At 43.3% G+C, this 25581-nt stretch overlaps 1 protein-coding gene across 10 annotated transcripts in view; it reads left to right on the top strand.

Moving 5' to 3' along the window:
• Positions 1-21244: 21244 nt before the first annotated feature.
• RC3H1 (ring finger and CCCH-type domains 1) overlaps positions 21245-25581 on the top strand; it is a 46079-nt gene continuing 41742 nt past the window's right edge. For 8 of the 10 annotated variants that reach the window (XM_026062490.1, XM_026062500.1, XM_026062531.1 and 5 more), the window contains exon 1: positions 21407-21637. In XM_026062490.1, the coding sequence (XP_025918275.1) occupies positions 21407-21637 (231 nt within the window). Of the gene's footprint in view, positions 21638-25581 lie in introns of all 10 variants that reach the window. The other 2 variants (XM_026062564.1, XM_026062508.1) reach the window with 1 other exon arrangement.

Below are 25581 nucleotides of genomic sequence, written 5' to 3' on the forward strand. Positions count from 1 at the left end.
GGGGCCCGGCGTGCCCGGGGGGGCGAGAGGCTCCTCTGGGGGCTCGGCGGGGCGGGGGGGGGAATATTAATAATAAAAATAATAATAATTAAAAACACAACGAAGGCGGGGGGGGCGGCACCCTTTGTCCGGGCCGAGCTTCCCCGGGGCCGGTCAGGTGCGGGCGCGCTGCTGCCGGCTCAGCCGGGGCTTGGCCCCAAAAGCCGTGGAGTGAGGTCATTCTAAAAAAGGCAGCTAATTTTTTTCTATTATTTTATTTTTTTACCTAAAAACTATTTTTTTTCTGGGATCTGGGAATATATAATTTTTTCCACATGCATGCATATCTCTTTCTAATAGTAGCTTTTTTTTTTCTTCAGTTAAGTATCAGTGAAAAACCTTTTCTCGCCTCCCAGGTGGTGGTTACTGGTTTTAGTGTGTCTTTTTTAGATTGCAAATGGCTGACCCCCCCCCCCCAAAAAAAAAAAAAAAAACAAGGAAGAAAAAAAAAAAGGATTAAAAGAGCCAAGGTAACCCGGACAGTAGTGACGCTGCTTTATCCACTGTGACTGGTCTTATCTTCTAGTGACTCTGCTTAGCGGAGAAACGTAGTTGTTAACTTCCACATTTATACCGTATTTGTGTCAGTTAGCCCTAGAGAGTTATTATCTAGCACAGCAATGCTATGAAACAGGGAAATTAATGTCTTCCTAAATTTACCTTTTTTTCCCCTTCAGGCTTATAGGGTTTTGGGGCAAGTTTAGTTTGCAGTCTACTGACCATAAATTTCTGTATTTCATAGTTATATAAATAACCAAGTGTTCGTAGGAGGAGCGCGTGCTTTATTGACGGCTTCTAAGGTAGCTCCACCAATAGAACCGTAAACCACGGCTTTCTTTAGTCCATTAATATGTGGTGTTGATGTGAAATTATGGTTTCTGCCAACATAAATAGAAACAGACTTTATTAGCTAGGCACTCTTTCTTTTCCCTGCAATCGCTACAGCTCTGCTTGCCTGTCCTAGAAAAGGTTCTGTCAAAGCAGACAACTTGCCAGGTTGGTTTGGGGGGATTCAGAAACACAAGTACTGTCTGTTTTGACAAGCAGTGGTTTGAGTGGTGCGCTTGTCAATCACTTTCGAGCAGGATTAACATTAATGGAGAGGAGTGGGAAGTTATTTGCATGTTTTCTTTTTTTTTTTCTTTTGGGGGGGGGAGCTTTGTATCCAAACTAGCTTAGTTTAAAGCAAAATATGTTACAAAGTTATAGTGAGGTTGTTGTAGGCTGATAGTGACTTTTCAAATCTGGTATCTATGTGAGTCTTTCAGAATGAATTGATAGGTTGAGTTCATGTTCCGATGAACAGGTATGAACTTGGCGACTATTATGTTAATATATCACAGCTGAACTTAAATTAAGGGCATCTTAGGACATGTATGTTATTATAAGTGGTCATGCTCAAGCAGACTTGAACAGAAATTAGTAGGTTGGCTTTCAGAGACCTCTGCCATGTTGCCAGTGATTGACGCCGGTTTCCATCCGGATTGCTGTCAATCTCAATGAATCTCAGCTTCTGCAAGGCTAAATTTAACAAATGTATATTGTGAAGAGAGTAATTCAATACTTTATGTGGTTTGGAGGTCTTGGGTAGAATCTGATGGTGGCAGAGACTGACAGACTGCTTTTTTTAGGGTCTATATCTCATAACTAACCAGTGCTGTAAAGGGGTGTTTCATGATATTGAAAAATGGGGAATTAACTTTTCCTGTTCTGTAATGTATAATAATATGAAATGTAATTACCTTTTTTGTTTGGTTGCTTTTTTGTTCTTTACCTGAGAAACATATGGTTTAAGTGTTGGATATCTGGAACAAATGTGTCATCCCTCTGAAAGCGCGAGTAGAACTGCAGCTTTCAAATAATATGAAATATAAAACTGAATTAAAAGAATGCATTTGCACTTAGCCTTCCAAACAAATGTCCCCAGCTTTTCAAATAGCCACGCAGAAGCCACTCTAAGGTACCTTTTAAGCAGACAATCCTTCATGAGAACTTGGGTTGTGTTAATTTTTTTGCAAGGCCTATTCACTGTTTAATTTTCCCCACTGGATTCACTAAATGATTTTGCAGATGAAAGTGAGTGTGGTTTTGTGGTTTTTCTTCCCCCAGTAAATCAGATGGTGGTTTGCTGGAGCATCCCAAATAATACTGACTCTTAGGCAAAAAGAAAAAATCTGACTCAAAGTACCTGAGAGATAAGCCATAGGGGAAATTGTAGTTTGAAGTTAATGTCTCGGATTGTATCCGGTAATGAATACGAAGCCGTTACCATATAGGAGTGAAGATATAATGTGCTTCTATCATGGAAGGTCAGTATATAAACATTTTGCACCAGTTGAAACTTCAGTGTGACCTTCGAGGTTAGTTCACTGTGGGCTATGTTACAGTAATACAGTCTGAAGTCTATATAGTCATGATAACTGGGAAAGAAAACCACAAATATTTACTCATGTTATGTTACTTTCCTTTCTGTGTATAACTATTCCACAGTGCGGACTGAATTCGGTGCAGTTCCTATAGCTGTTAGTTTGGCCACTTGCTTTTCTCAAGAAGTGCTTACGACGATGCTATCTTTTGCATCGGTTTCATTTTCGTGGTTACCGGTGTGCCAAAAGTTGAAACGGCATTAGTTTTCAAAGGGGTAACTGATTTCTGATGAAGTTTTTTTTTATTTGTGGAAATGCGTAATTGAGGGGAAGGTGCAGAGATACTGGCCCTATCAGCTTGTTGTCGTGCGTGTGTTTTCTGACATAAGACGATCTGGTTAGAGGGAGTAGCTTTCTTGCTACTGCACGGCAGTAACTCACTGTCTGGTACCAGCTAACGCAGGAACTCGTTTTCATGCTTGATCTATCAAGATTTGCAGATAACTTGTTGCAGAGTGATGTAATCAGAAACAGTACTGGTCGCACAGGGCTGGATGTTGGAAATTGTGGAGGAGCGTGTTTCATACAAGTGTTTGTCTGGAGGCTCCTTTCCAGTGCACTGAGAAAGAAAGTGAGGACACGGGGTTTAGGGCAACTTCTGGCAGGCAGAGGTGGCTTATTGCGCACAACTGCAACATCTTGCAGAAATGTTATGCAGGCGGACTTTCAGTAGTTTGCGGTAAGGCTGGCAGAATACCAAGAGCTGGGATTTCTGTTACCTTTGAGAAAGCAGCTCTTGGCTCTGGCTCAACCTTGAACTTGGTGCGAGTAAGAAACTGTTGCCTTACGCAGATGAAAAGTAGGGCCCATCACCTGATTAGCAGCATCTCCTGAGCTCTAGCCACTGACAGCTGAAAGATCTAAGGATTTTAACATTAATTGACATGGAGGAAGGACCTGGACATCCTTTACAAATTTCTCACCTGAAAGGTTCTGCTCAGCATGCTCTTTTTCAAAAAGAAAACAAGATCTCAGGAAGCATAAGGGCCACATGTGGAATGATACAGAAAATGCCTTTGTAGGTAAAGGCGCACGATCGAGTGATACAGTATTTTATGCAATGTTAGCTGCACTGGTTAAAAAAACAGGACTTTCTAGAATCACAGAGAAAAATCTTCACGTGAGAGAGGAGGCAAGAAAATGGAGAATTCTCTTGGCAGACGGAAGAATTCAAATTTTCCTGTCTTGCAACACAAAAAATGGAGGGCTATGCAGTTAAACTGAAAAGTAATGTGGTTGTAGCTGAAAAAAGGAAATAATCTTTCATTTGATTCTCGCAGATTGTGGCGTAGGTTGCTGTGTAATTTGAGACAAAGAGCACAGAAAAGAGCATTTGTGTCAAAGATGGGTCATATTGTGGTAAGGTGCACTGACAAGTCTCGAATTCAGCATTTGGAAAACTGGAGAGTTCATTGACGATTATTCATTTCAATTTTGAAGCCCCTAAAACAGCTATAAAGTGACATGGGTTCTGCTTGGGGTATGGGCCCCTCCCCCCCACCAATTTCCTGCAAAAAATGTTGCAAAATTTGTTTGTTTGTTTGTTTTTTTCTCTCTCTCATAAAACATTATTTCCCAATCACAAAAATGCTTGGAACTGTGTGTGGGGGAATACTACGAAAGTCTCATACTAACATAAGATGTATGATTGTGCTTAAGCTATTCCATGTGCTTTGTTTCTTTGGTAGTCTTGTAGCTCCAGTAACCTATATATATGCTAATGTTGGAGAATCTTGGTCTTGCAGATGGTTCGCTTGTGCGCTCTCTCTCTCTCTCTCTTTTTTTCTTTTTTGAAACAGAAGTAAACAAAGAAAATCTGGTTCTTTTCATCCTTTTGTTATGCCAGTTTAATAGGTATTTCTAAAATGATGATTTTTCACTACTCTTTAAAACATAGTATGTTAAGATTAACATACAAAATCCAGGCTTTCCAAAGGTCATTATTTTTCAGGATGTTTTCCTGTTTATCAGACCCTATGAGGATATGCTTTGAAGGCTGGGGTAAGATTGGTTTTGAATCTGTTGTTCCTTGCAAACTTCTGGTTGATCAGCTGATGGAACAACAGTGCTTTTAGCCGAGTTCTGAGAAGACCTGCAGAACCTCCTCTTGAAATCGTTTATAGCAATGATTTCAGTTAAAATGGGGAGCACGTTGGAAGGTCTGTCACTTCCAACTTTTGTCTTCCTTTTTGGTTTGAAAGGAAACTCATCTCTTTATTATATATCGAAGATCTTTAGGGACCTGCAAGCTAATTATTTTTGATAAATTGTGTCAGGCAGCGTTGGTCTCCAACTCAGGGTTAAGAGCTGTCTTTTGAGGCAGAAGGAGTAAGGTTCAGGGGAGGTTTAACAAAGGGAGGGAATTGAAATGTATGCCGAGGGGGGTGGTTTTAATTACCTGCTTACTAATAAACCAGTTTCTTTAGAACACTCCCAGTGTTTGGTAGCACTTAACTTTCGCTATGCTTTGTTTTTAAAGTAAATATTATTCATGCTGACATTCACTCTCTTTCACTCTCTCCACTTTGTAGCAGTTGTACATGAATCAGTAACTCTGGTGTGCCTTGCTGCAGTGATTATGTAATGTAAACACCTCCTTCTCCTCCTCAAAAGTGAGAGTGCAATAGAGCCCTTACTGTTGGCTATTGCTTTTCTTGTAAGTCACACTCTTCCAGCTTGGGTGGTGGTTTTCTTCTTCTTCTTTTTGTTATCAGTTTGGAACAGCAGTCCTTCAGGTGCTATTTGATGTTAGGAGCTGTACAAACAAATGAAAGTGTTAAGCCTTCCTTATCCAGTGTTTATATCTATTGAATCTGGTAGTTGCAGTAGAGCGAGACTGAAGTGTTCTGTGCCCTTTATTTATTTATTTTTGTTACTTCTGTGCCAAGATGCAAAAACCAAAGGAAAGACCTTGAAATTATCAGCCACTACACTTAGAAGAAAGAGTAGAGAATGCTACTCAGTGGTGTGCCGTCAGAATATGGAATTTACTCCTGTATAAGGTCATACCTAAATGCTGTGGCTTGATTTGAAACAGATGAATTTGATTAGCTTACATGGCACTCTGAACTTGTGAAATGCTATAGAAACATTATTTTATGACCGTTAATAATGCTGGCAGTTATGCAGGCTAATGATAATTAAATCTTATGTTTCTGGGTATAAGCTGTTTTCTAGGAGGAATTTTTTCTCCTGCCTTTACAAGTGAACATTGTGCTAATGAAGTCTTGCAAACTCTATTCATGCTTGTGAGTCCAGTGATGTGCTCATCTCTGTTCACCATGTTCCATGATTAAAATTCCTATTTCCGTCCATTTTACCAAATCAAGCCTGGGTTTTGTGCCACAGTCAAGTGTTCTAAGTGTTTTGAAGAGATATAAAAAAGGCAGAATGCTGTCCTCCTTCAGATAGGAGGTGTAGAAGAAAGAGTAGGAGTGTGTGCATACAGTAAGCAAGTCTCAGACCTCCTCCCCCCCAAAAAAGAAAAAGAATAAACAACAAAAAAAACACCTCACGCTACCTGTGCTATGTTTTCTAGCTTGCTTAGGGTTTGGTGAATAGGTATTTCTTGAGCTCTTCTGGAGTAAAAAGTCTTGTTTTACCTGGTACTCGGATAATTGCTTTCAGAGCTGCTGTCTGAGGAGCTCAGGTGTTCACAAGTGATGTATCAAATTGACAGATTACCTTATTATAAACAATGGAGCCAATTAATCAAATTCAAAAGAATCATAATAAATAGTTGGCTATTATAATATGGCCAAGTGTTATTGGTCACCTGCTTAAAATTCAGGTTTCTTTCAAAGCTGGGAAATGACTAGTTTTTATTTACCAGCTCAAGAAGAACAGTAATTCTTTGTTTTATTCTCATTGCAAAGAGAATGCAGATGTTGTTTCAAAAATAAATCAGAAGAGGGAAAAGTTCCACAAGTGACTAAAGCAATTAGAAAGAAAGCATCACCCTCCCATTTCTCTTTCCAGACTTGTACAACTTTCCTGTCAGGCGTTATTTGGTTGCTTGCTAAAAGGCTCTGTTKCCTTGTGGGGTGTTTTTTTGCTGGTCCATTAATGTCTTTGCCTCTCTTGTTCTCTCTAATGATCTTTCTCTCCCTGATATTTGCTGCTTTCCTTCTAGCTGATTTTCTTTTAACTTTGTTTTGTTGTGAACCAGTATACAACTGGGCTAGCTAATGCAGGTAGCAGAGCTGGCACGTTGCCTATTAATTGCATTACTTTGACGATTTAGACTTTCAGGATGGGCTGTTTGGATAATGGAGCAACCGTGGGACTCTTTGTTCTTGGACTTTGCTGTGGACTATCAAAATGTCACCGCTTCCTCTGGAAGCAGTGAGAAGCCGGGGAGTATTGTTCATGGCGCGCTCCCTCGTGACTACTTTGGCTGTTGCTGTCAATTTGGAGAGGGAAAGATAAAAATAAGTTAGGTTAAACTGGCTTGGTGGAATGGACTGGTAAGTTAAACCAGAGGCTACGACTCGGGCTGTCCTTCCTGTTTATGAGTCGCTCTCCTGTTTAATTGCGTGAAAAGGCCTCCTGTAGAATTAATTAAGAGAGAGGAGTTAGTAGTGCTGCAAAAACTTTGTAGGTTAGATTTTTCTTCTTGAAATGGAGAATTTTAACTTTAGTCTTCCTCGCTTAACTTCTGAGGTTGTAGAGGTTGAAGTTTGGACGCGATGTCTTCAGTGCGGATGATGAGTAGAAAGAAAGCATTATTCAGAAAAGCAAGAGTTAGTTAAACGGTGGTTCTTTGGAATAATACAGACTATTTCGAATGTGACTGTTGTGTTGCCAACTGTTGGATTCTACAGAAAAGATGCAAGCCATCAGGGATGTCTTCTGAACTTGCTAATGCTTTTGCACGTTGCTAGCCTCCTGTATTTGCATTCTGCATTAAAATAAATCACGCTGTGACTGCTATCTGAAGACATCGCCCCCATGATGCCTTTTCTGTGCTGTTTAACTGCTGTTTTCTGTGCAAGGCCTTTTCCTGACTTGAGAAGATAGCTTGCTTCCCTCTGTTTTCCTCTTCTGAAACTGCTATTCAATTTGTCATGTTGGAGGGCATATTTGTATTAAGGATCTGCAGGGAGATGAATGACTTGTTTTGTGTAGATCATTGAACGCCTTCTTTGCATGCTAAATCAGAAAGTACGGGTTGATGGTGCGTTTGGAATTCCTTTAACTCATCCATCGTTCAGCTTTTTTCCTAGTGGTAAGTGGCCGTTTACCAATGACAGTGGGCAACTGGGAGTACTGGGTATAGCCTTGTTTTGGCTAGTGTCAGAACGCTTTGGGTAAAAGATGTAGCATTTCGGTTTTCCCTTCAGTGATGCTGTTTCACATTTTACTAGTGACTCTGGACTTAAAAGGTCTGTTGAAGTGCAAGATAATTTCTATTATTTTAATTATAAAAGACTGTGGATAATGCTGTTCTAACCGCTGCACCAGAATGCAGAAGAGGCACGGTTCCAGTTGGTGTACTTCTTGCACAGAATTGCTGTTTACATGAATTAGACTATACCCATAGGTACCACATAGAAATTTCACACGAGGGACCTAGATTGTAATAAGTTACCTTTGATTGCCTGTCTGGATTTTGTGAATAGTGTTTCCATCTAAGCCTCATGTTTTGAGGACTGAAGATGGAGGAGAGAGAGGCTGATGTCTGGTTAAAGCAAGAGAACTCTGGTAAGAGACTTGCTGCAAAGCAAAAAAAAATTTCGTAAGTTATACTAATGGAGAATTTGTCCCTCTCTTAATTATTACCAGAGTTAAGATGACGTCTCACTCAGCGCTGTAGTTTTTTGCAAAACAAGTTCCTGAGAAAACAAACTTGCTTGCCAAAATTTTAATTTCTTCTTAATGTGTGATGTTCTTTCTCATTTCTGTAGCACTTGCGAAAAGGAAGTAACAAAAATAGGACTATTCAGATTACATAAAAAATTGTGGCAAGCAGCTTTTAATAATTTTTTTAGCATGTCTTCCTGTGCCAGGTGTATCAGAAAAAATCGGTTCGCTTATTTTACATTAAGCGTCAAAGTTTCTGCATTGTAGTTGATAACAATGAAATATTCTCCTCCTGTTTTTCCGAGGCTAAGCATTCGCGCAGCTCCGGCGAGCGGGAGCTGTAGTTAGCTTTTCTGGTCGCTCCTCTTTCGGTGGAACTTCTCGGTCRAGCGCTCGTAACGAAGCTGCCCACGAGGACGGGGTGGGGATGTCTGTGGGTGTGTTGCCGGAGAGGAATTATATGATTGCAGCCATTTTTATGTGGGTTTTTTCAGTTTCGCTCCACCGGTTTAGACTAGAATAGTGCAATCTGTGTCACGCTGAAGCTTGGGCACGATGGGGATGATCTGGGGACATGCCAGGCAGAAGGGATGCCACCAGACCTAYGTGGTATCGGTAGGGTAGAGGGCACCGGTGCTATCTAAGCAGGTCACGATGAGGCTATCGCGGAAGGCGCTGCGTGGTGAGAACAGGGTGTGGTGCCGGTATTACTCACGAGGCATTAAAACGATCACAGGCACAGTTTCTCTTATGTAAAACCTGAAGAAAAAAAAAACATTCCACTGTTTCTTCCTGTGAGTAATACATGAATTCACCTGCTAAATGAAAATGGCAGTAGTCCTCTCCTCCCACRCCAGGACAGGCAAGAAGGACCCCTCAGAAATCCCTCCGGCGGGTTCGTCCAGGTGGTGGTGTGATAGTGACCGGCAGTCCTGGGGAAGCGGAAAGGAGTGACAGCGATCCTTTCTTTCCAACGCGCCTGATAAGTTCTGAAACTACGCTAATGAACTAGTGTAGCTTTCAGGAAGCGAGAATAAAATCGGTCATGTTGGTGTCACAAGCTGGCATGTGAGCTCTCGTTACAGAATGAAAATTGACAGTAAGCCTGTGAAAAATGAAATGACTGCAGTATGCTGACATATGTATTTAAATGCTTTGTTCCTGTTGGGCTTTGTATGCAAAAATAATTCTCAATCCAACTATACAGGCTTGGGAAGTGATGTGTTACAGGGGGCTTTGGCTTACAGATTTTGAAAATTTCCTCTTTTGAAGGGATTGTTGTTCAGTTTTCCTTTCCTTTAGTTGCTTTCGGTGCCAAAGGAGTGAGTGGCTAAGTACAGGAACCTGTAAAGGGGTGTTGACTGTGGGGGTGGTAAGATGGTTTCAATGCCTAATTTTCCCCCCTTATGCCGTAGTCAATTTAGATACCTGCTATTTAATCAGGGATTTATACCATACAAGACGGAGGGAATTTAAGTGATGGAGTCATGTAAATATTGACTCTAACAGGCTTCCTTATCACTTATGCTGGCTTGTTGTCTGCAGCAGTGGAAGTACGATTGGCAGCTAAGCACGCGCATTCTCTTTTGACCTAAAAGGAGGAGATTTATCACTACAGACTACAGGTAGCTTTCTGTGTAGCCCATGTGGGCAGTAACTGCACAGTACGTGTAAGGTTTGTTCTCGAGGCACTGAAATGTGTAGTGTTGCGGTCGGAGTATATGAAGGGCCCGCCGCTTGCAGTCTCTTCGCAGCCTGCGATGGTGTCCCCTTCAAAAGCTCTTGGCGGGCAGTGACCGCCTCAAGAAAGATCCTTAATGGCAGTTAAAACAGCCAAGGGGAATACAAAGATGTCCGACTACAGAACTACTCTATTTTCTTTTAAGTGTCTTCCAGTCCATAGTTTTCATAAGCGAGGTCTAATCTTCTGTGAATAAAGTTCACTAACAGTAGTTTATCCTTTGCTTTAAAAAAGATAGACTAGTTCAGATGCCTTGAAGAATTATATACTTTTTACTCATTGAACTTTGGCACACAGTGTGAGATTAAGCACCCTATGTGTTTTTTTATTATTATTTTACACCATTCCAGTAGCTGATACTGCTAAAATATAGTTGTAATAGTTTTTCAGAGTTTAATAAATCTTTTAATACTTCTCATTACGAACTGGGAATGAGAAAGTCGTTCTTCATGGACTGTTCCACTTAAAATTCAGTGATTCTTAAGATTCTGTGATTCTGTGAAAACAGTTTCATGCTGACTAAGCAGTAAATACAAGAGCTTGTCTTCTAAATGACAAAATAATGCATCTTTAATGGAACTGTTTTTAAAAGACTGAAGTATGAGTAGCAAAGGATTTAGCTAATTCATCAATCTGGTAGTGCACTTTTAATAGGTAACTTCCTGGGATTATATTTTACTCATTGGCTTGGATGATATTCAAGTTATGTAACTTAAACTCTTAAAACTAGGTTTATAATTCAAAACCTTTATTAAGAGGCTGAAGATGTTCTTTTTCCTTTTTGAATTCACACTCTTGCCCAAGATAATTATAGCTCTYATCCCTTACTGATAAGAAGATCCATGGGATGTCTGAGTTTGGATTTCTGTGTGGCTTTTATACGGGACTGTCTCACATTGTTCTGTATTAAAAAAATCCAGAAACTTGAAGCAGCATTCTTTTTTTGTGGTTAAGCTCTGAAATGTCTGTTATTGGATAAGAGTAGGTGGTGAATGGAAACCTTGAGACTTGAGCCTTTTGTTTCCACTAGCTAAAACCACGAGTACTGTTTTTAATGATCACACAAAGCTGTAAAAAAAAAAAAAAAAAAAAAAAAAGACACTATTTATAAATCTAGAAGGTAAGTGAGACTAACACCAAAACACCAAAATTTTTTTAAAATTTTTTCCCCCTTATAATTGAAGGTTACATGAAAAATCTCGTTCTAAGTGAGTGCCTCACCCCAGGCTATTTCTGGCCTCTGGAGTTGCTCTTTTTAGCGCTGCTACAAATTGAATCACCAGGTGCCAGTAGCATTTACAGTGAATGAAGCTCAATTACATTCTGAGTCAGAAGTACCTGAATTAACCTGCTTTTCAGCAACAGTTGTGTGACCTCTCCTACTGATATTAAGACTGAGCCCTGTGTGAATGGTAATTTAATACTACTTACAAGTGATGAGCAGGTTTGTCCATGCTGCATAGTATGAATTTTTACAGCAAAACTATGCTCAGAGGCGTGGAGAAAATCTTGAATGGTATGTTGACTTTTTTTAATGCAACAGTTAGGACAGAGCTGAAACTGTGCAGGCTCAGTGCCATTTCCACAAGTGCATCTTAACCTTGGGTGACTCCAGGGCTTTCGTGGCGGCTAGGTTACGTTATTGAAGCAATTGCAGCCTGAAATATCACACCAGACATGTTCCCCAAAAAGACCGATGATGGTGTTGCTTAAGGCTGTATCATGGAAATAAGCAGAACAATCATCTGTGAAACTTCCACTCTTTAGCTTAATATTCCCTCTTATTATTACCAGTGAAGCTACTACAGGAGTAGCCGTAGGGGAATATCTGCCTTAGACTGGTCTCTGCGAGCTATTTTGGTATCAGCTACTGTAGCATTTACGTTATTGCTTCTACAACTCTGTGGCTTTAGGAGCAGTAAGAAAACATGAGTTATGGACTACTACAGCGTTCTTTCTTCTTCAGATAGCACTTTGCTCGGTGCTATAACCTTGTTGAGCTGAAATGATGGTTTAGAATGTATTTGTGTGACTTGCACTGCAGAGAAACACTGATTGAATTTAGCTGTGAAGCATTGCTTTTTGAAGCACAGATAATTGCTTAGACGGGCTTGGTGTTGCTGCGCTCTTAAATCTTGTCCGATGCATCACTTGTAGGTAGTGGCTAAGGTTTGCTCTTGGCTCACAGCTTGGGTAGTTTTGCTGAACAATTTTTAACAATACTCTTTTCAGTTCTGGTCGGGACAAGTCCAGCTAGGCTTAAACTGCGCTCTGCGAGAAGTAAGCTGAAAACCTAGGTTGTCTTCCACTATCATCCCCTCAGTCTGCCTCCCTCAGCTTCTTGAAGACTGCTGCCAAGGATTGCGCTGTTGTAGGAAGCAGAAGGGTGTTTCTGACAGCCGCTTTCAAACATGCATCTTTTCTCCCAAGTTGAGGGTGCCGTACACTCTCTAATGCAGACAAAATGACATGCTTGGTTGGAGAGGTGCCTTAAATAGAGTAACTGAGTTCCTGAGGCCAATATAGTTTAATAATTCAGTCTCAAAACATTTAAGAGATATCAGACTCGGGGCAAAAAATACCTTTTCCATTATGAACTCCTGCTATGATGTAATGTATGTACCAGCAAACTAGCTGCCTTTTGAAATAGCATCACAGTAATGTGGAGACTGTTTTGTATACGATACATGAGATCCCTTCTTGTGGTCATATTGTCTTTAAAATAAACTCAGGAGCTAAAAAACAAGCAGATAAGCAATACACTGATACTTTTCTGTTGTTTAAAAGTTCATTAGTTGTTTTCACTGCTTGTGGATAACTTTGTGCTTTTATTAAGGTCCTCTTTTGATGTTTAAGTGCTGTCTTCAAAATAAATTGCATATACTGAATAAAGTGCAGCTTTATTAAAGACTACTGTTAYGTAAACAGTTATTAACACGAGGCTGCTGACGTTTATTTTTAAAATGGGGGTAGCCTTTACTGACAAGAAAAGTGATGGATCTCCTCTTTGTCCTGAAAAACAAACCAACTCCAAATCAAATAAAGAAAACTGCTAAAGAGGATCTTCTGAGCCAAAGCTTTCAAACGGACAAACACTTAACATATTCGTTACTTGTTCTTTATGTTTTCTGAATCCTGTAATGTTCTAGGTAAAATGGGGTTTTGCATTTACATTTTCAGAGACTCTCTGAAATGGAAACCTCTCCCTTCCCATGCTTAGGAGTAGCAGATCTATTCACTTAATACTGCTTTTACCGTACATTTCAGCATTTCCTTACTGTTACACCTGAGATTTTGACCATCTGGGGTTTTTAAAAATATCTAGTAGGTAGTTTGTAAACAACCAAAACATTTTTTTTATTTTTTTTAAGAGTGAATAGCGTAATGCTAACTCTTGAAGTGAGCATACCTAAGTAGAATAGGAGCAAAAGTTATCAAGTTCCTTCACATATCTGCTTGGGGAGGAAGGAAGTTCAGATCGTGTTACTTGATTCTGGCCTTCTAAGCCCATCACAGGAATGATTTCAGTAATGTTTTCTCAATAAAACTTAAACCCAAGAAGCACCCCAAAAATCCAAGTTTGGCAAAAGTTTGCTGGGAGGCAGGGAGGGGGCAATATTAAAAGATGCATTATGGTTTCGAGGCTTTTTTTTTTTTGACAGTTTTTGACAAGCATTTGTAGCCAGACTTTCATTCTCTCTTGTTGTCTCATATTGAAATAATGATAGCGTTATTACAGCCATAGTGCCACCCTGACGTCAAAGCAGAATTATAGCTGCTGAATCAAGCTGGGAGAGAAATTTTTAGTGGAGAGGGGGTGGCAAGCAACACTTTCTAATTTTGTTTTATTTTTAGCTTGGTTTTATGCTTACTGTCTCAGGGAGTTAAGCTGGGTTTTAAGGAAATGATTCTCCTCTACTTACATYCGTCTAATAAACAATAAAGGCATTGCAGTGGCAACAAGATCTTTTTTTGCTTTTTCCGAAATTTTCTTTTCCGCTATGGAGCACTTGATCTGCAGTTACCTGACTAGGACTAGAATTATTCCCTCGTGAAGAAGACCATGCTACTGGCCCTAGCAGTTTTGATCTTTCAGACATATGGCTAAAAATCGTTGACTTTGGAAGCCCTTTGCATAGGAGATGACAAGCTCGCTGTTGCTGCGTCGCCCTTGATAACTCAGGTCTCTGAAAGGTGTGTGGAAGAGGGTCGCGTCAGCAGGTCCGCGGTCGGGGCTGCYTGGGACTCGCTAATGCCAGATTATAGTCGCTCTTCCAAAACCTGATGTGGATGTTGTAGGTCCCTTCTGCCTTTCTTCTGTCGATCTGTTTGGTTCTGCCCTGATTTTGCTGACGATTCAGCGACTGGTTTTTACTGACGACTGCAAGCGCTCCGCACGAGGAACGCGAGGAGCGCTCTGGGCATCGCTGCTGCCGCCCGAGATGTAAACTGCTGTGGGCTTGGAGTCCTCGCGAGCGGAAGGTTTTTTTTCTAGGTAATAGACCTTGCAGCCTTTTACTGTTGGTCACTTCCCTTTTCTTTTAAATAAACCATAGAGGATATATCGTATCGAATGGGAATTAGGAAGGCAGTCATGTGTATCTTCCCTGCAAACTTACTATTAGAGCTATGTGCAGGTTTGTGTGTGTGCTTTTTTGGTTTGTTTGCTTGCTTTTTGGGGTGTGTGTTTAAGCTTTACATACACGTTGGCTTTTCATGTTCTTGACCCGAATGGTGTAAGACTAGGGATTGAATGTTGCGCGAGAATAAGAGGTCAGGAAGAAGAAAAATGAGGTGTCGTTCCAACTCTGCTGTGAAACGTCGGGTACGTCACTTGCTACCTGTAGTCAGCAGGTTTCCGGGGTGCAGCGAGGCCCTGGCTCGTGCCACCGGGATGGTGCGAGGCTTAAATCCTTGCCTCCCGGCCGCTCTTCTGCACCCCTCAGGGGAAGGCCTGTACTAGGGCCGTGACTTTCCTTTTCTTCCTGGTGCTTTTCGAAGCCAGGAAGTTTCAAGTGAGGGATAACGTCTTGTCCTTAACTGAACCCATTTTGCTCAAGTGTCTTACTCACTGCCAAATAAGAGACTTTCACGTCAAAGCGAATCAATTTYTTCCTTTTCTTTTACGATTAAAGCACATTACTGAGCATAAATGAAAGCGTATCTTYGATTTGATTTAGCTGAGCTTCAGGGAGGTTGGGGACAGAATTTGGGTGGCGTTCATGAATTTTTCTTCTTTTTAAAGTGACCTAGGAAAGGGCCAGTGAAGCCCTCGGGGGGGGGGGGGGGAAGTGTGTGTTACACGCCGAGGTGGAGGACTNGGGGGGGAGGGAAGTGTGTGTTACACGCCGAGGTGGAGGACTCGGTGCGGGGAGGAGGTTTGCTCCGTGTCGGAGGCAAGCGCGCGGCTGCCGCCGGGGGTGTGCAGCCAGGGGCGGGCGCGCGTGCGTGCGTGCACACCGCGGCACCCAGGAATGAGGAAGCGAGCCAAGCCCTCGCTGCCGCTCGCCTGCCCACAGCCAGCTTCCCGACAGCAGCCAGGAGGGGGAAAAGATAATAAATCGCAGAATACATTGGAAATACTATTCTGTGCTTTAGCGTGTTAGTGCTGTTCATGGAGCTCCCCAGGCAGAGGTGAGAAGCTTTTCCTTCTACCTACTCTTCTCTGATCAGGCGTTTTTATTTATTTATTTTTTTTAAAGAGGCTTTTCTGTGGAACTAGCTGTGGAAGGCACTGGTTAGTGTGATTTTTTTTCCCGTTCGGCGCTCTGCGAGGCTGGCGGCACGGGGTGTTTTGCATGTGGCTTCAGCGTGCCTTTGGAGAGCGAAGCACCGAGCCCGTATAAACAACCCGTTCCTCCTGGCCGGTGAGGATTTCCCATAGCTTAGCATGTCCGGCTTTCCCTAAAATGAAATTCAGGACTCTCTAAAGTATGTTAAGCCCTCCACTTCCTCTCGGAAAAGAGGGAAAAACCTGCTCGAGTGCTCTCAGAAGTGTTACTTGTCGCAGAGCGCGCCGCAGCGGCAGGCTTGCCGCCTTCGGGAGCTGCGGCGCAGCTGGGGGGAGAGCTGGGGGCGGCTGGGCGGCCGTAGCGGGGTGCTGGGGGTGCTGCGGCCACCGGCCCCRTGTCCGGGTTGCACCCTGTGCGTCCGGCAGTGCTGATTAATTAAGAGCTGGTTTACGATCTGCTGTTCGTTTCACCTAGGCTGTTGATTTATTTTTATAATCTTAAGCCTGAGAGAAGTTTTAAAGTAACAAGCGTGTCGCAGAGCCGACCCCACATGGGAGAGAATCGCGTCTCTGGCCAGGTGCGTCTTTTCCAGCAAGCTTGGTTACTATAAAGGAGTAAGAGTCTTTAAAAGAATTAATGAAACRGTATTATCTTTATTAGATGAAATTGCAGAATGGCCGAGAGCTGCGTTTGCGTGAGCGGATCGGTTGGCGAGCCTGAGTTTGTCTTGGCGGCGGGGAGCTGCTTTAGCGTTAAAGAAGGCTTCGCTGTATGGTCACTGTTAACTGCTGCAGGAGCTCTTGGTCGCTTTATTTCTGAGTGAGACGCGGCAAAAGTGAAACAACCTCAGGACTGAAATAAAAACGGGCAATGAAAATGACTCTTATTCTCAGTTTTGATCTTCAGATGTCAAAAGGAGGACGTTGCTTGGATAAGGAAAGCGTCGTAAGATGCCCTGAAGAGGCAGGCRAGGGTACTGGAGCGGGTAGCGCTCCTGGCAGCCGCGGACCCCGCGAGAGGGCGGAGGGCGCCCGGCGGCAGCGGCACAGAGCCGAGTCACCCGCTCTGCGCTGCGACGCGACCCGGGGCGCCCGCGTCGGGGCGGGAGCCTGCCTGTGACACAGCGGCRCGTGATACCTCTCTGCTCGCTCGCGTGCGCGGCGCCTTTGCGAGGAAAGGCGGTCGATCCTCGGCGCCTCTGCCGAAGGCCGTGGGGAGCGCTGTTAGTTTAAAGGGAGCTGAATTTTAACCGCGAGCGGGAGGGAGGTTTCCCCGGTGTCGTTAGTGCGTGAAACTCCATGCCGGTAGATATTGGCACAAAGTATTCCGAGTTTTAAAAATGCATTTTACTCTCGGGGATAGATCTGCGAAGCTTTCTAGCTGCCCGTGACCATGCCAGGCGTCAGGCAGCCCAGCCRGAGGAGCGCGTTGCCCCGCTGCGCCCTGGGCTGGCGGGGTGAGGACGTGCCCAGCCCCTGAGCRGCCGCCCCGGCGCGTGCAGGGCCGCTCGGCCTTTCTCCGAAGCGCTGGCAGGCCCCAGCGCGCAGGCGTCGCTGCTCCGGCTGCAGCAGGACACCTCCAGCGGGGCTCCGCAGGYGGGAGTTGCGGCATTTAACGGGGCGGGGGAAGAAAGGACCCAGAAGAGAGGAGAATTTTTTCCAGCTCTTCTTCTAACTGGAAGAAATCCCACTTTATGCAGGGCTAAGCAGGAGGAGGAGACTTGCATAGAGGTATGTCACATGTTCAAGCTCAGAAATCAAACTGTCTCTGGTTCCAGTGTACTATCCAAGGTGTATGCCCTGGACTTCTTACTTCTTAATTACAATTTCTTTGTCTTCTGAGTTTTGTCCTGTGGATGTGTTTGGATTTGTGTGTTCTGTTTTTTTTCCTCAATCCTATTAGCAGGAGCTGTGAGTAGGAGTCTTAAAATGAACCAGGCGGAGGTAGTAAAACGTGCATGCAAAAGGAGAGTTTTTTACCCTTAATGTAGCGCAGCAAAGGTGCCTGCTGAAGTTTAAAGCAATATTAGCAACTGAAATTAAAAATAATTGATTTCCAGGTAGGTAGCRGAAAGGTGTCCTTTCCTTGCTAATGATAAAATTTGTTTCCGCAGTAAGTCCAGAGCTGCCTGTTCTTTGGCCTGAGGTCTGTCACCTATTAATTGAGCAAACAGGAATCCCTATTTAAAAYGTTAGTGATTAAAAATAACAGTGTGCCTGGCCTTTTTACACGCCAAATTCTTGTATTTGATAGTGTTTGTATTTTCTGGTCYAATTTCTGGCATATCTTTTTCTCAGTTGTGTGCAAAGGAGCACATATTCAAAGTATTGGAAACTAGTCTCAAAATCTTTCATACTTGTTAGAGAGGGTGGGGTTAAAAAGTCATAAAATTAATATTATGGGACGGGGATTTTTTTTTAACAGGTAAGTCTTTATGAATATCTTTTGAATTCTTTGTGTTTTGCTCATAAGATTTCATATCTCTGGCCTCATGCTGGAGAGGTATATTTATATATATATATTTTAAGTATTCTACCGTGAAAGTAGGCTTATGCTTTTTCTCTTATCTCTACAAGGAAGTGTGCTCCTCCGCCAGTGATGGTAGTTTCAGTAGCTGTCCGTAGTAATGAATCTGTCTTGTTTCCGTCACTTCATTGCGGCTTATCCTCTCTCATGTGTTTTTAGTAGTTCTTTGGCGTTACGGCATACTTGCTTCCTGTTATTTCCAGGGCTGTAGCGAGTCACAAACCTTGCGAAAAGGTGCCTATCTCTCCCACCTTAATTTCTTGCCTATAAACCCCATCCCTATGCTTTGTGCCCGTTGTACATCGGTGCGTGATGCCGCTTCTGTGCCTGACGACCGAAGACGGAGCAGGAAGGCTGCAGCCGTGATGGTGGGAGGCCGCGACGGCAGCGACGTGCGGTCCTGCGCCAGCCTGGCCGCGTTCGGCTCGCGAGCCTGCTCCTGCGAAGCCGTGCCTGCCTTGCAGGGGACCGGAGGAAGGCCCCGGCTCTGTGCCGAACCCTTCGGGAGATTTATTAGCGGCGCTGGTTGCTCGAACAGCTCTTCTCTTCTCCTTGGGGCCTCGAGGGCTGGCTGGGCCGAGCCGGCTGGCCGCCTGTTTCGGCAGCGTGGCAGTTCCTGCCCGCGGCTGCAGGTCTTCCTCCCGTCCGTCGCGCCTGTCCGCCCGCCGTGTGCCGCCCTGGCGGTGCGGTGCCCTCCGACTTGGGCTGACTAGGCTGTTTCGAGAGTTTTGCTTTAGTGTAAGCTCCGCTGCTTTTGCTCCCAAACCCCTTGAGTTCGGCCTGGATGAGGGGTCAGCGATCCCGCTGGCTGCCCCCTCCCTCCCTCCCTCCCTCCCCAGGCTGGAGAACTTCTCTCTGTGCTGGCTGCGCTGTAAATAAATATGAACTATATGAACTATGGTCTTAAGGGGTCAGATGTAGGGGTATGAGCATGTCTACGTTTATTTTAATTAGTTAACTCTCATGTGTAAAGTCTGTTCAACTCCTCCTTCCCAGTCCGGGGCCTGGGATGGCAGAGTCTCTATGTCCACACCTAGTTTTGGGTAGGCRGAGCTCCATGTTAGCTTCTCTCTTTAGACTTGCTCTATTAGTAACAAACTGCTCCTGTTACGCTTAGTTTAACACAGCGGTTGATAATCAGTGTTTCAGATAGGTTGTTCAGATTGTTCCTGAGCTGCAGCTGAAGCTGGGAAACTGGCAGGGGATATTTTAGTTCTGCTGTGGTGGAAAGGAAGCAGAATGATCGAGTACTTAATTTTTTAATCGCAAATGGTATTTCATAGCAGAATAATACATTCAGTAGATTTTTTAAGCTGGGAGCTGCTCTTTGCAAAAAGATTTTTGTAGAGTAACAAGATAATTCCTACAACAGGTTTGGTTTACAGAGGGTGAGTGTAGATGGGATTCTTGATACCAAAGTGTGTATTTAAAAAAAAAAAAAAGGCTTGGAAATAAATTTCTGAATGGTTTATGCAGTTAGCTCAGTCGAATAACTCACACGTATAAATGTTTTTCCTTTGAGATACACTGATATGGTAGTAATCGGAATGATTTGGCTGTCTGCTAACAAGATGGGGAAGAAAAAAAATCAGTTTGCTCTTAGAGATGTCACCAAAAAAAAAAAAGAACAAACTCGGCAGATCTTGTAGTTGTGTGCTGGTAGCGTTAGAGTTAAACACGGTGCTTCCTCCTCCTCGAGTTCCCGGTAGTATGGGTTTCTTATGGACTCCTTATTGCCTGGTAGACAGTGGCTGTATAGGGTTGTACAGAGGTGTCTTTTGAAGAGGGGAGAAATAACTTATTATTAGCTTTAGAACTAAGCTTTAAGTGCCTTGTTGATAAAACACGGCTAAAAGCTTAACTAGTAACTCGCCACTGTTTGCCTTGGCAAAATGATGTAACTGCAAAGAGCAGTTGCGCGAAATGCTGGAACAAAAGCCTGAGGCTCTTCGGAGTCTGCTTTAGTGTCAGGTTTTTGTTGTTGTTTGAAAATACTTTGATTGTGAATTGCACAAGTTTTAACCTGAAGTTTTTCTTTTTGCCACTACTTAGAAGTGAGATTTTATTGTTTGGATTGTTTTAAACTAAGATTTGATAAAAGGATGCTGTTTTGCATATAGAATAACTTTCTGTCTGTTTGAACAGATGATAGCAAGCAAGTGTCCACCCTTTGGTTAAGCCAAAGGGAGAGTGAAACTAATGTATTTGACTTTTCAAATATATTTTGCTTCTTGATTTAGAAAAATCTGCTTGGGAGTAAATCTGTACAACCAGTGCAACTTTTTGCTAGCTTCACTGGTGATAGCAAATAAGCCAGGCAATCAGAGGCTTTTCACTATTGAATTTCCTTCTGATAATGATTCTTTTCAAATCATTTCACCTCTCCATCATGTTTACTCTCTTGTATTTCTCGTCACATACGTGATGCAGTTCTGGTGTTATTTGACCTTTTTTTTTGGCCCCAAGGGGTACTTCCACTCCCTTAGAATTAGTAACACGTTTCTCTTTTTCAGTTTGATTCAAAATGATTAAAAAGTGACAAGTAATAAATCCTTCCAGGTCCTTTTCTGTTGTAGTGCTTCTGTGCAAAATTAATCTATTAATGAATGCTGTAAAAATTGTTTTAGTGGCATTGGCACAACAGCATTTTTAAACTAGACATGAATCAAAAAAAAGTTTTATGTTAATTGGCTCATTTGTAAAGAAATAAGAGAACATAAAACCCAAAAGCTAATTAATCTTGTCCTGTAACTTCAGGAAGATAGATAGTTATCTCAAAAAAATTTTTTAAAGCTGCGTAACAACAGAAAAGGAGTTTTAAGTGGCTTTTCCAGTGCCAGAGAATAGCTGGAATTAAAACAAGTCGTGACTCAGTCCTCTATTTTAATCTCGGAACGGCACTCCTCCTTCGGCTATACCACTGATATTTACATAGCAGAAGGGATTTCAAATGACTTTTCCGATGGAGAATGCTAACTTCATGTTTCTGTTTTCTTTTAGGTTATGTTTCACACTATGTGCTGACTGTCTGTACTTACAGAAGATATTTAAAAACAAACAGACTTTTTTTTTTTCAAAGATTTTGATTCCAGTGGAATCTGTGCTTTAGATTTTTGTCCTGTCAATTAACTCCTGAAGCAATGCCTGTACAAGCTCCACAATGGACGGATTTTCTCTCCTGCCCGATTTGCACACAGACGTTCGATGAAACGATCCGGAAGCCCATCAGCTTGGGTTGCGGCCACACTGTCTGCAAGATGTGCCTCAACAAGCTCCACCGTAAGGCATGCCCTTTTGACCAGACCACTATCAATACAGACATTGAACTCCTTCCTGTGAATTCAGCCTTGCTGCAGCTCGTGGGCGCTCAGGTAGCGGTGCTTGCTTGTTTGTTTGTTTGTTTTTACTGTTTCTATGTCGTTTTTCTTTCATTTAGGGGGACAATTTCATGAATAAAGAATGTGGCTCTGCGTAAATGGGCTGTAGAGCAGATGTCTGCCTTTCTGTAGACAAACTTTCCAAGTTACAGGTTTTAGACCTATGACGTGCTGTTACAGAGCTGCCTGAAACAGCAGTTAAATCAGTCTTGCTTCTACCTTTGACTGATGTTTGCGTTGCACCTAATCCAGTGTAACTGTGGGCTACCACCAGAACAGGGTGATTCTGTTCCCTTCATTCCTCTGCAAGTTGTATCTAGCCATATTAAGCCCAAAGGATGGACTGGATCAGTTATCTCGTGGAAAGCWGTCCTTCTGGTGTGGTAGATCACTTGCTTTGTCTGATTCAGCTTACGGACACGGTGCCAGGGAAGCAGGAGGGAGGGGAAGGGAGGTGGGACAGACCCCTCTGGTAGCAGCCTTTGTGCTACCTTATGTCTAATTTGAAACTGTGTCCTGGAAGGGTAATTTGATGAGGTGACCTACGTTAATTTAAGCCCATACAGCTGAAAGGGGAGAGCCTGCCTCAGGTCAGCTGAATCAGTGATCTGATTTGGGTGACTACTGCAGGGGCAGCAGCCCGAGGAAAGGGACAGGAATGTGTGGCCAGCAGAAAGCAGGATCACCCTGTTCAGCGGCAGCACAGACTTAAGCTGGCATAAGCTTATCGTGAAACCACCCGGTTAGGTCACTGGTGGTTTCCTGTGAGCTGTACCTGTCAAGGCTGGACAGGATCGTGCATCCGGGAGTTGGGGAGAGGAGGGAAGACCATGTCTCATTTACGGGTGAGAAGTAAAACTGCAGGAGGGATGCAAGTATCTTAGAGGGGTTATTGTTTTCCCATTTCTTGCTTCCCTGTCTGGGCTCAGCTGAGTTGAAGAGGCAGCAGAAAATTCAGTAAGATACATATTTCGGTTTTGAGCTATGTTGTGGAGAAGCTATAAAAGGCGACGAGAAAGCTGTTTTTATCTTTTTGATTAGATACTGTGATTTAGAGACTCAAATGTGTTTCTGCCACTTTTTCAAACCAGATGTGGCTTGTTATTTTTCTCTTGCTATGCATTGGTCTAGAAGTTGTATCAGAAGATTAAAAATTAAGTTTTGTTCCTGACTGCACTAGTGATTCATCCTGCTTTGCAGGAGAAGGTAATTAAATTGTCTGCTTCCATGTCTCTAACACGTATGCTGCCATCTATGAAGGGTTTCCAAGCAATGTGAAGTTTGTGGGTGACACTATAAATAAATGTTGTAATTCTCTCCTTTCTCCCTTGCTCCATTGTATCTTCTTCCTTCCTCTCTGGCATTTCTAGACTAGTTCCAGCTGTATCCAAATGTCCACATTTATGATGTGGATAAACGTCTGTCCTTCTGAGGGTTTTTTATTTGGTGTGCTTTTGTTATACTTCGTAAGAAGCTCTGCCATAGCTTTAATTTGGTCTTTGCCTAAACTTAAATTTCCACAAAAACAAGATCCTCTGCAAGGTGATGAAAAGCCACCCTGCCCTGTTACCAGTAATTGAGGATTTTATTCTAGCTTTGCTAGTTAGCCAGCAAGAGTTTCCTTGTCTGTATTCCATGCGTATGAGGTATGTGTGAAGGAAGAGTGCCTTTACAATAGTATTACATTTGTCTTAAGAGCCCTCTGAACTCTGGGTTCAGATTTTGGATTAACGACCTAATTTCCGTGTATCATAGGTTCCTTGCCTATGGGGAAGAACGCTTCCTTTCTGTATTTTGTGATCCAGATTCTTACACCCTTGTTTCGTGGTCACTTCAAGCTGCCTCTGCCATCAAAAGGGACAGTGTTCCCTTTTCCCCTTTCTTGCTCCTCGTCCCTGCTTGTATCCTGCCTTTGTACCGCTGGGTAGTGAACTGGATAGGGGAATTGAACTTTTCTTTGTTAATTATTTTTTTTAACCATTTTATTTTATCTGGCTGCCTGATCTAGCTGATGGTTAGCTGCACAAGTGCTTGCACTGCCTTCCAGAAGGTGGTGGTGGTGGGAGAACAGCAGAGCAGTTGCAGCCACGGTCTGGTTGGAAGGGATCACGAAGCTGTGGCGCTGCACCGTGTGCATGTTGCCTGAGCAGTCACCGGTGATCTTAGCCGGTTTTGCTTACTGCTCACGCTTTCCTCTTGAGAGCGGTTTGCGTTTCCCTCCTAGCTCTCCCCGTGCCGAGGAGCAAGGCCCAGGGCTGCGAGTGAGACCAGTATTCCACATCCTGCACCCTCCTGCCTCTTCTTCCCTCCTGGCACCTCCAGTGCTGTTTCCCAGGCCATGGTTATAAAATAATTATGCCACTTTGGGAAGGGCAGGAAAAACAGCTGCTATTTTCCACTGGCCTATCTCTTTCTCCAAAAAGCCTTTCTTGACATCGTTTATAGAAAAGGGCTCGGATAAGGACAAAAAGAGTAGTTTACAGGAACTGTAGTAGCTTTGAGCTCCGTCTCATGAAGAAGGTGTGCTTTCTCTACTACAAATCAACAGAAATGATCTATGAGCAGCGAGCCAGCTTATGGAGCATGGGTAGTATTATCAAGCTTCACAGTCACACAAAGCCCTCTTCTTGTTCCGCTCCTTGGTTTAGTTTCAGGAGGGGTGTACATGACGTTAACCACCTCTAATCTTCTGCAAACCTCCGTACACCTTAGTCCRTGAAGACCTTTAATGTGTTTTGTAAATGATGAATTCCAAAAAACAGGTTTCCTTCTGGAAGGTAAGCAGTACAACACAATTAAAGCTTTTATCTGGGGGAAAAAGAACGGTTTGTTCTTTTCCCTTTGGGGAGGTTTCCGAGAAGTTCACACACTCACAAATGTGGTGCACTTCTTTTTTTTGCTGGAGGCAGGGGAGGAGAAGCAGACATTTTGAAGAAACAAATCTCTTCCAGAGTCGCTAGCAGCAACGTTGGGCTTCCCTGGCAAGCCGTGCTGGGTGGCTTTAAGCACAGGCGCAGCGGGTGAAATGAGCAGGGCTGTGCTTTGGGGAAGATACAATAAACTGGTCACGCAGGCACCAGAGGAAGCAGTAACCCATTTCTCCAATAGCGTTATGTCTGTATGTAGATCTTGTTACTTTAACGGTGAAGAGAATTGGTTCCTTACTTTAGTTACAGTCTGTTTCTCAGTTTTTCCCCCTCCCCATCCCTTTACAAAAACGAAACCTCTTGCCCAGCTTATAGCCAAACTTCCCATGCAAAGTTAAGTGAGCGCAGAGACTCGAATCTCTGCTGCCCTGCTATAGTCTGATACACATCACCAGCGCAAGCAGGATCCGTTGCGGGAGGCAGCGGCTGCGCCGTTCAGTGCGTTCAGCCACGTAACAGGGCAGTGAGCACAAGTCCAAAGGCTTTATTAGATACAGCGTTCATAGAATACCTTGCTTTTGAAAACGTTTAGGTACAGAAGTAATCCCTTAAGCCAGTTTCTAAGGGAATGAGCTCTTGAATTTCAGCTAGTCGAGCTGCCACGTATCACTTGTTATATGTAACTATTTTAAACATTCGCCAGGCCTGTGTTTTGAAGGTGCCCAGTCATGGATTTGTCATCTAATCTCTTCCCTCCTGTTTTCCGCAGCGTGCAAAACAGCAGTGTGCACGTTCCTAGCAGGTGACCTCAAGCRCCAGGAATTCCTGTGGTAGCTTTAAATTCCATCTGTCTGTCCTGCTGGACGTGGTGAATGCAGTTGGAGGCATTGGAGGAGGGACTTGTGGGTGACGAGAGGGCAGGGGAGGCCAGCTAGCTCCCGGTGCTTGCAGAAGGGGAAGGTGACTGTGGCAGAGCTCACCTTCCTGGTGCGTTTGCCAGTGCTGTATTGTAGCTTTAATGAAATGAGGGGCCGCACAGGAGGGATTCTCTGCCAAGAAACGTTCGACAAG

This window comes from Apteryx rowi, unplaced genomic scaffold, assembly GCF_003343035.1.
Source record: "Apteryx rowi isolate R43461 unplaced genomic scaffold, aptRow1 scaffold_100, whole genome shotgun sequence".
Lineage (NCBI taxonomy): Eukaryota > Metazoa > Chordata > Aves > Apterygiformes > Apterygidae > Apteryx > Apteryx rowi.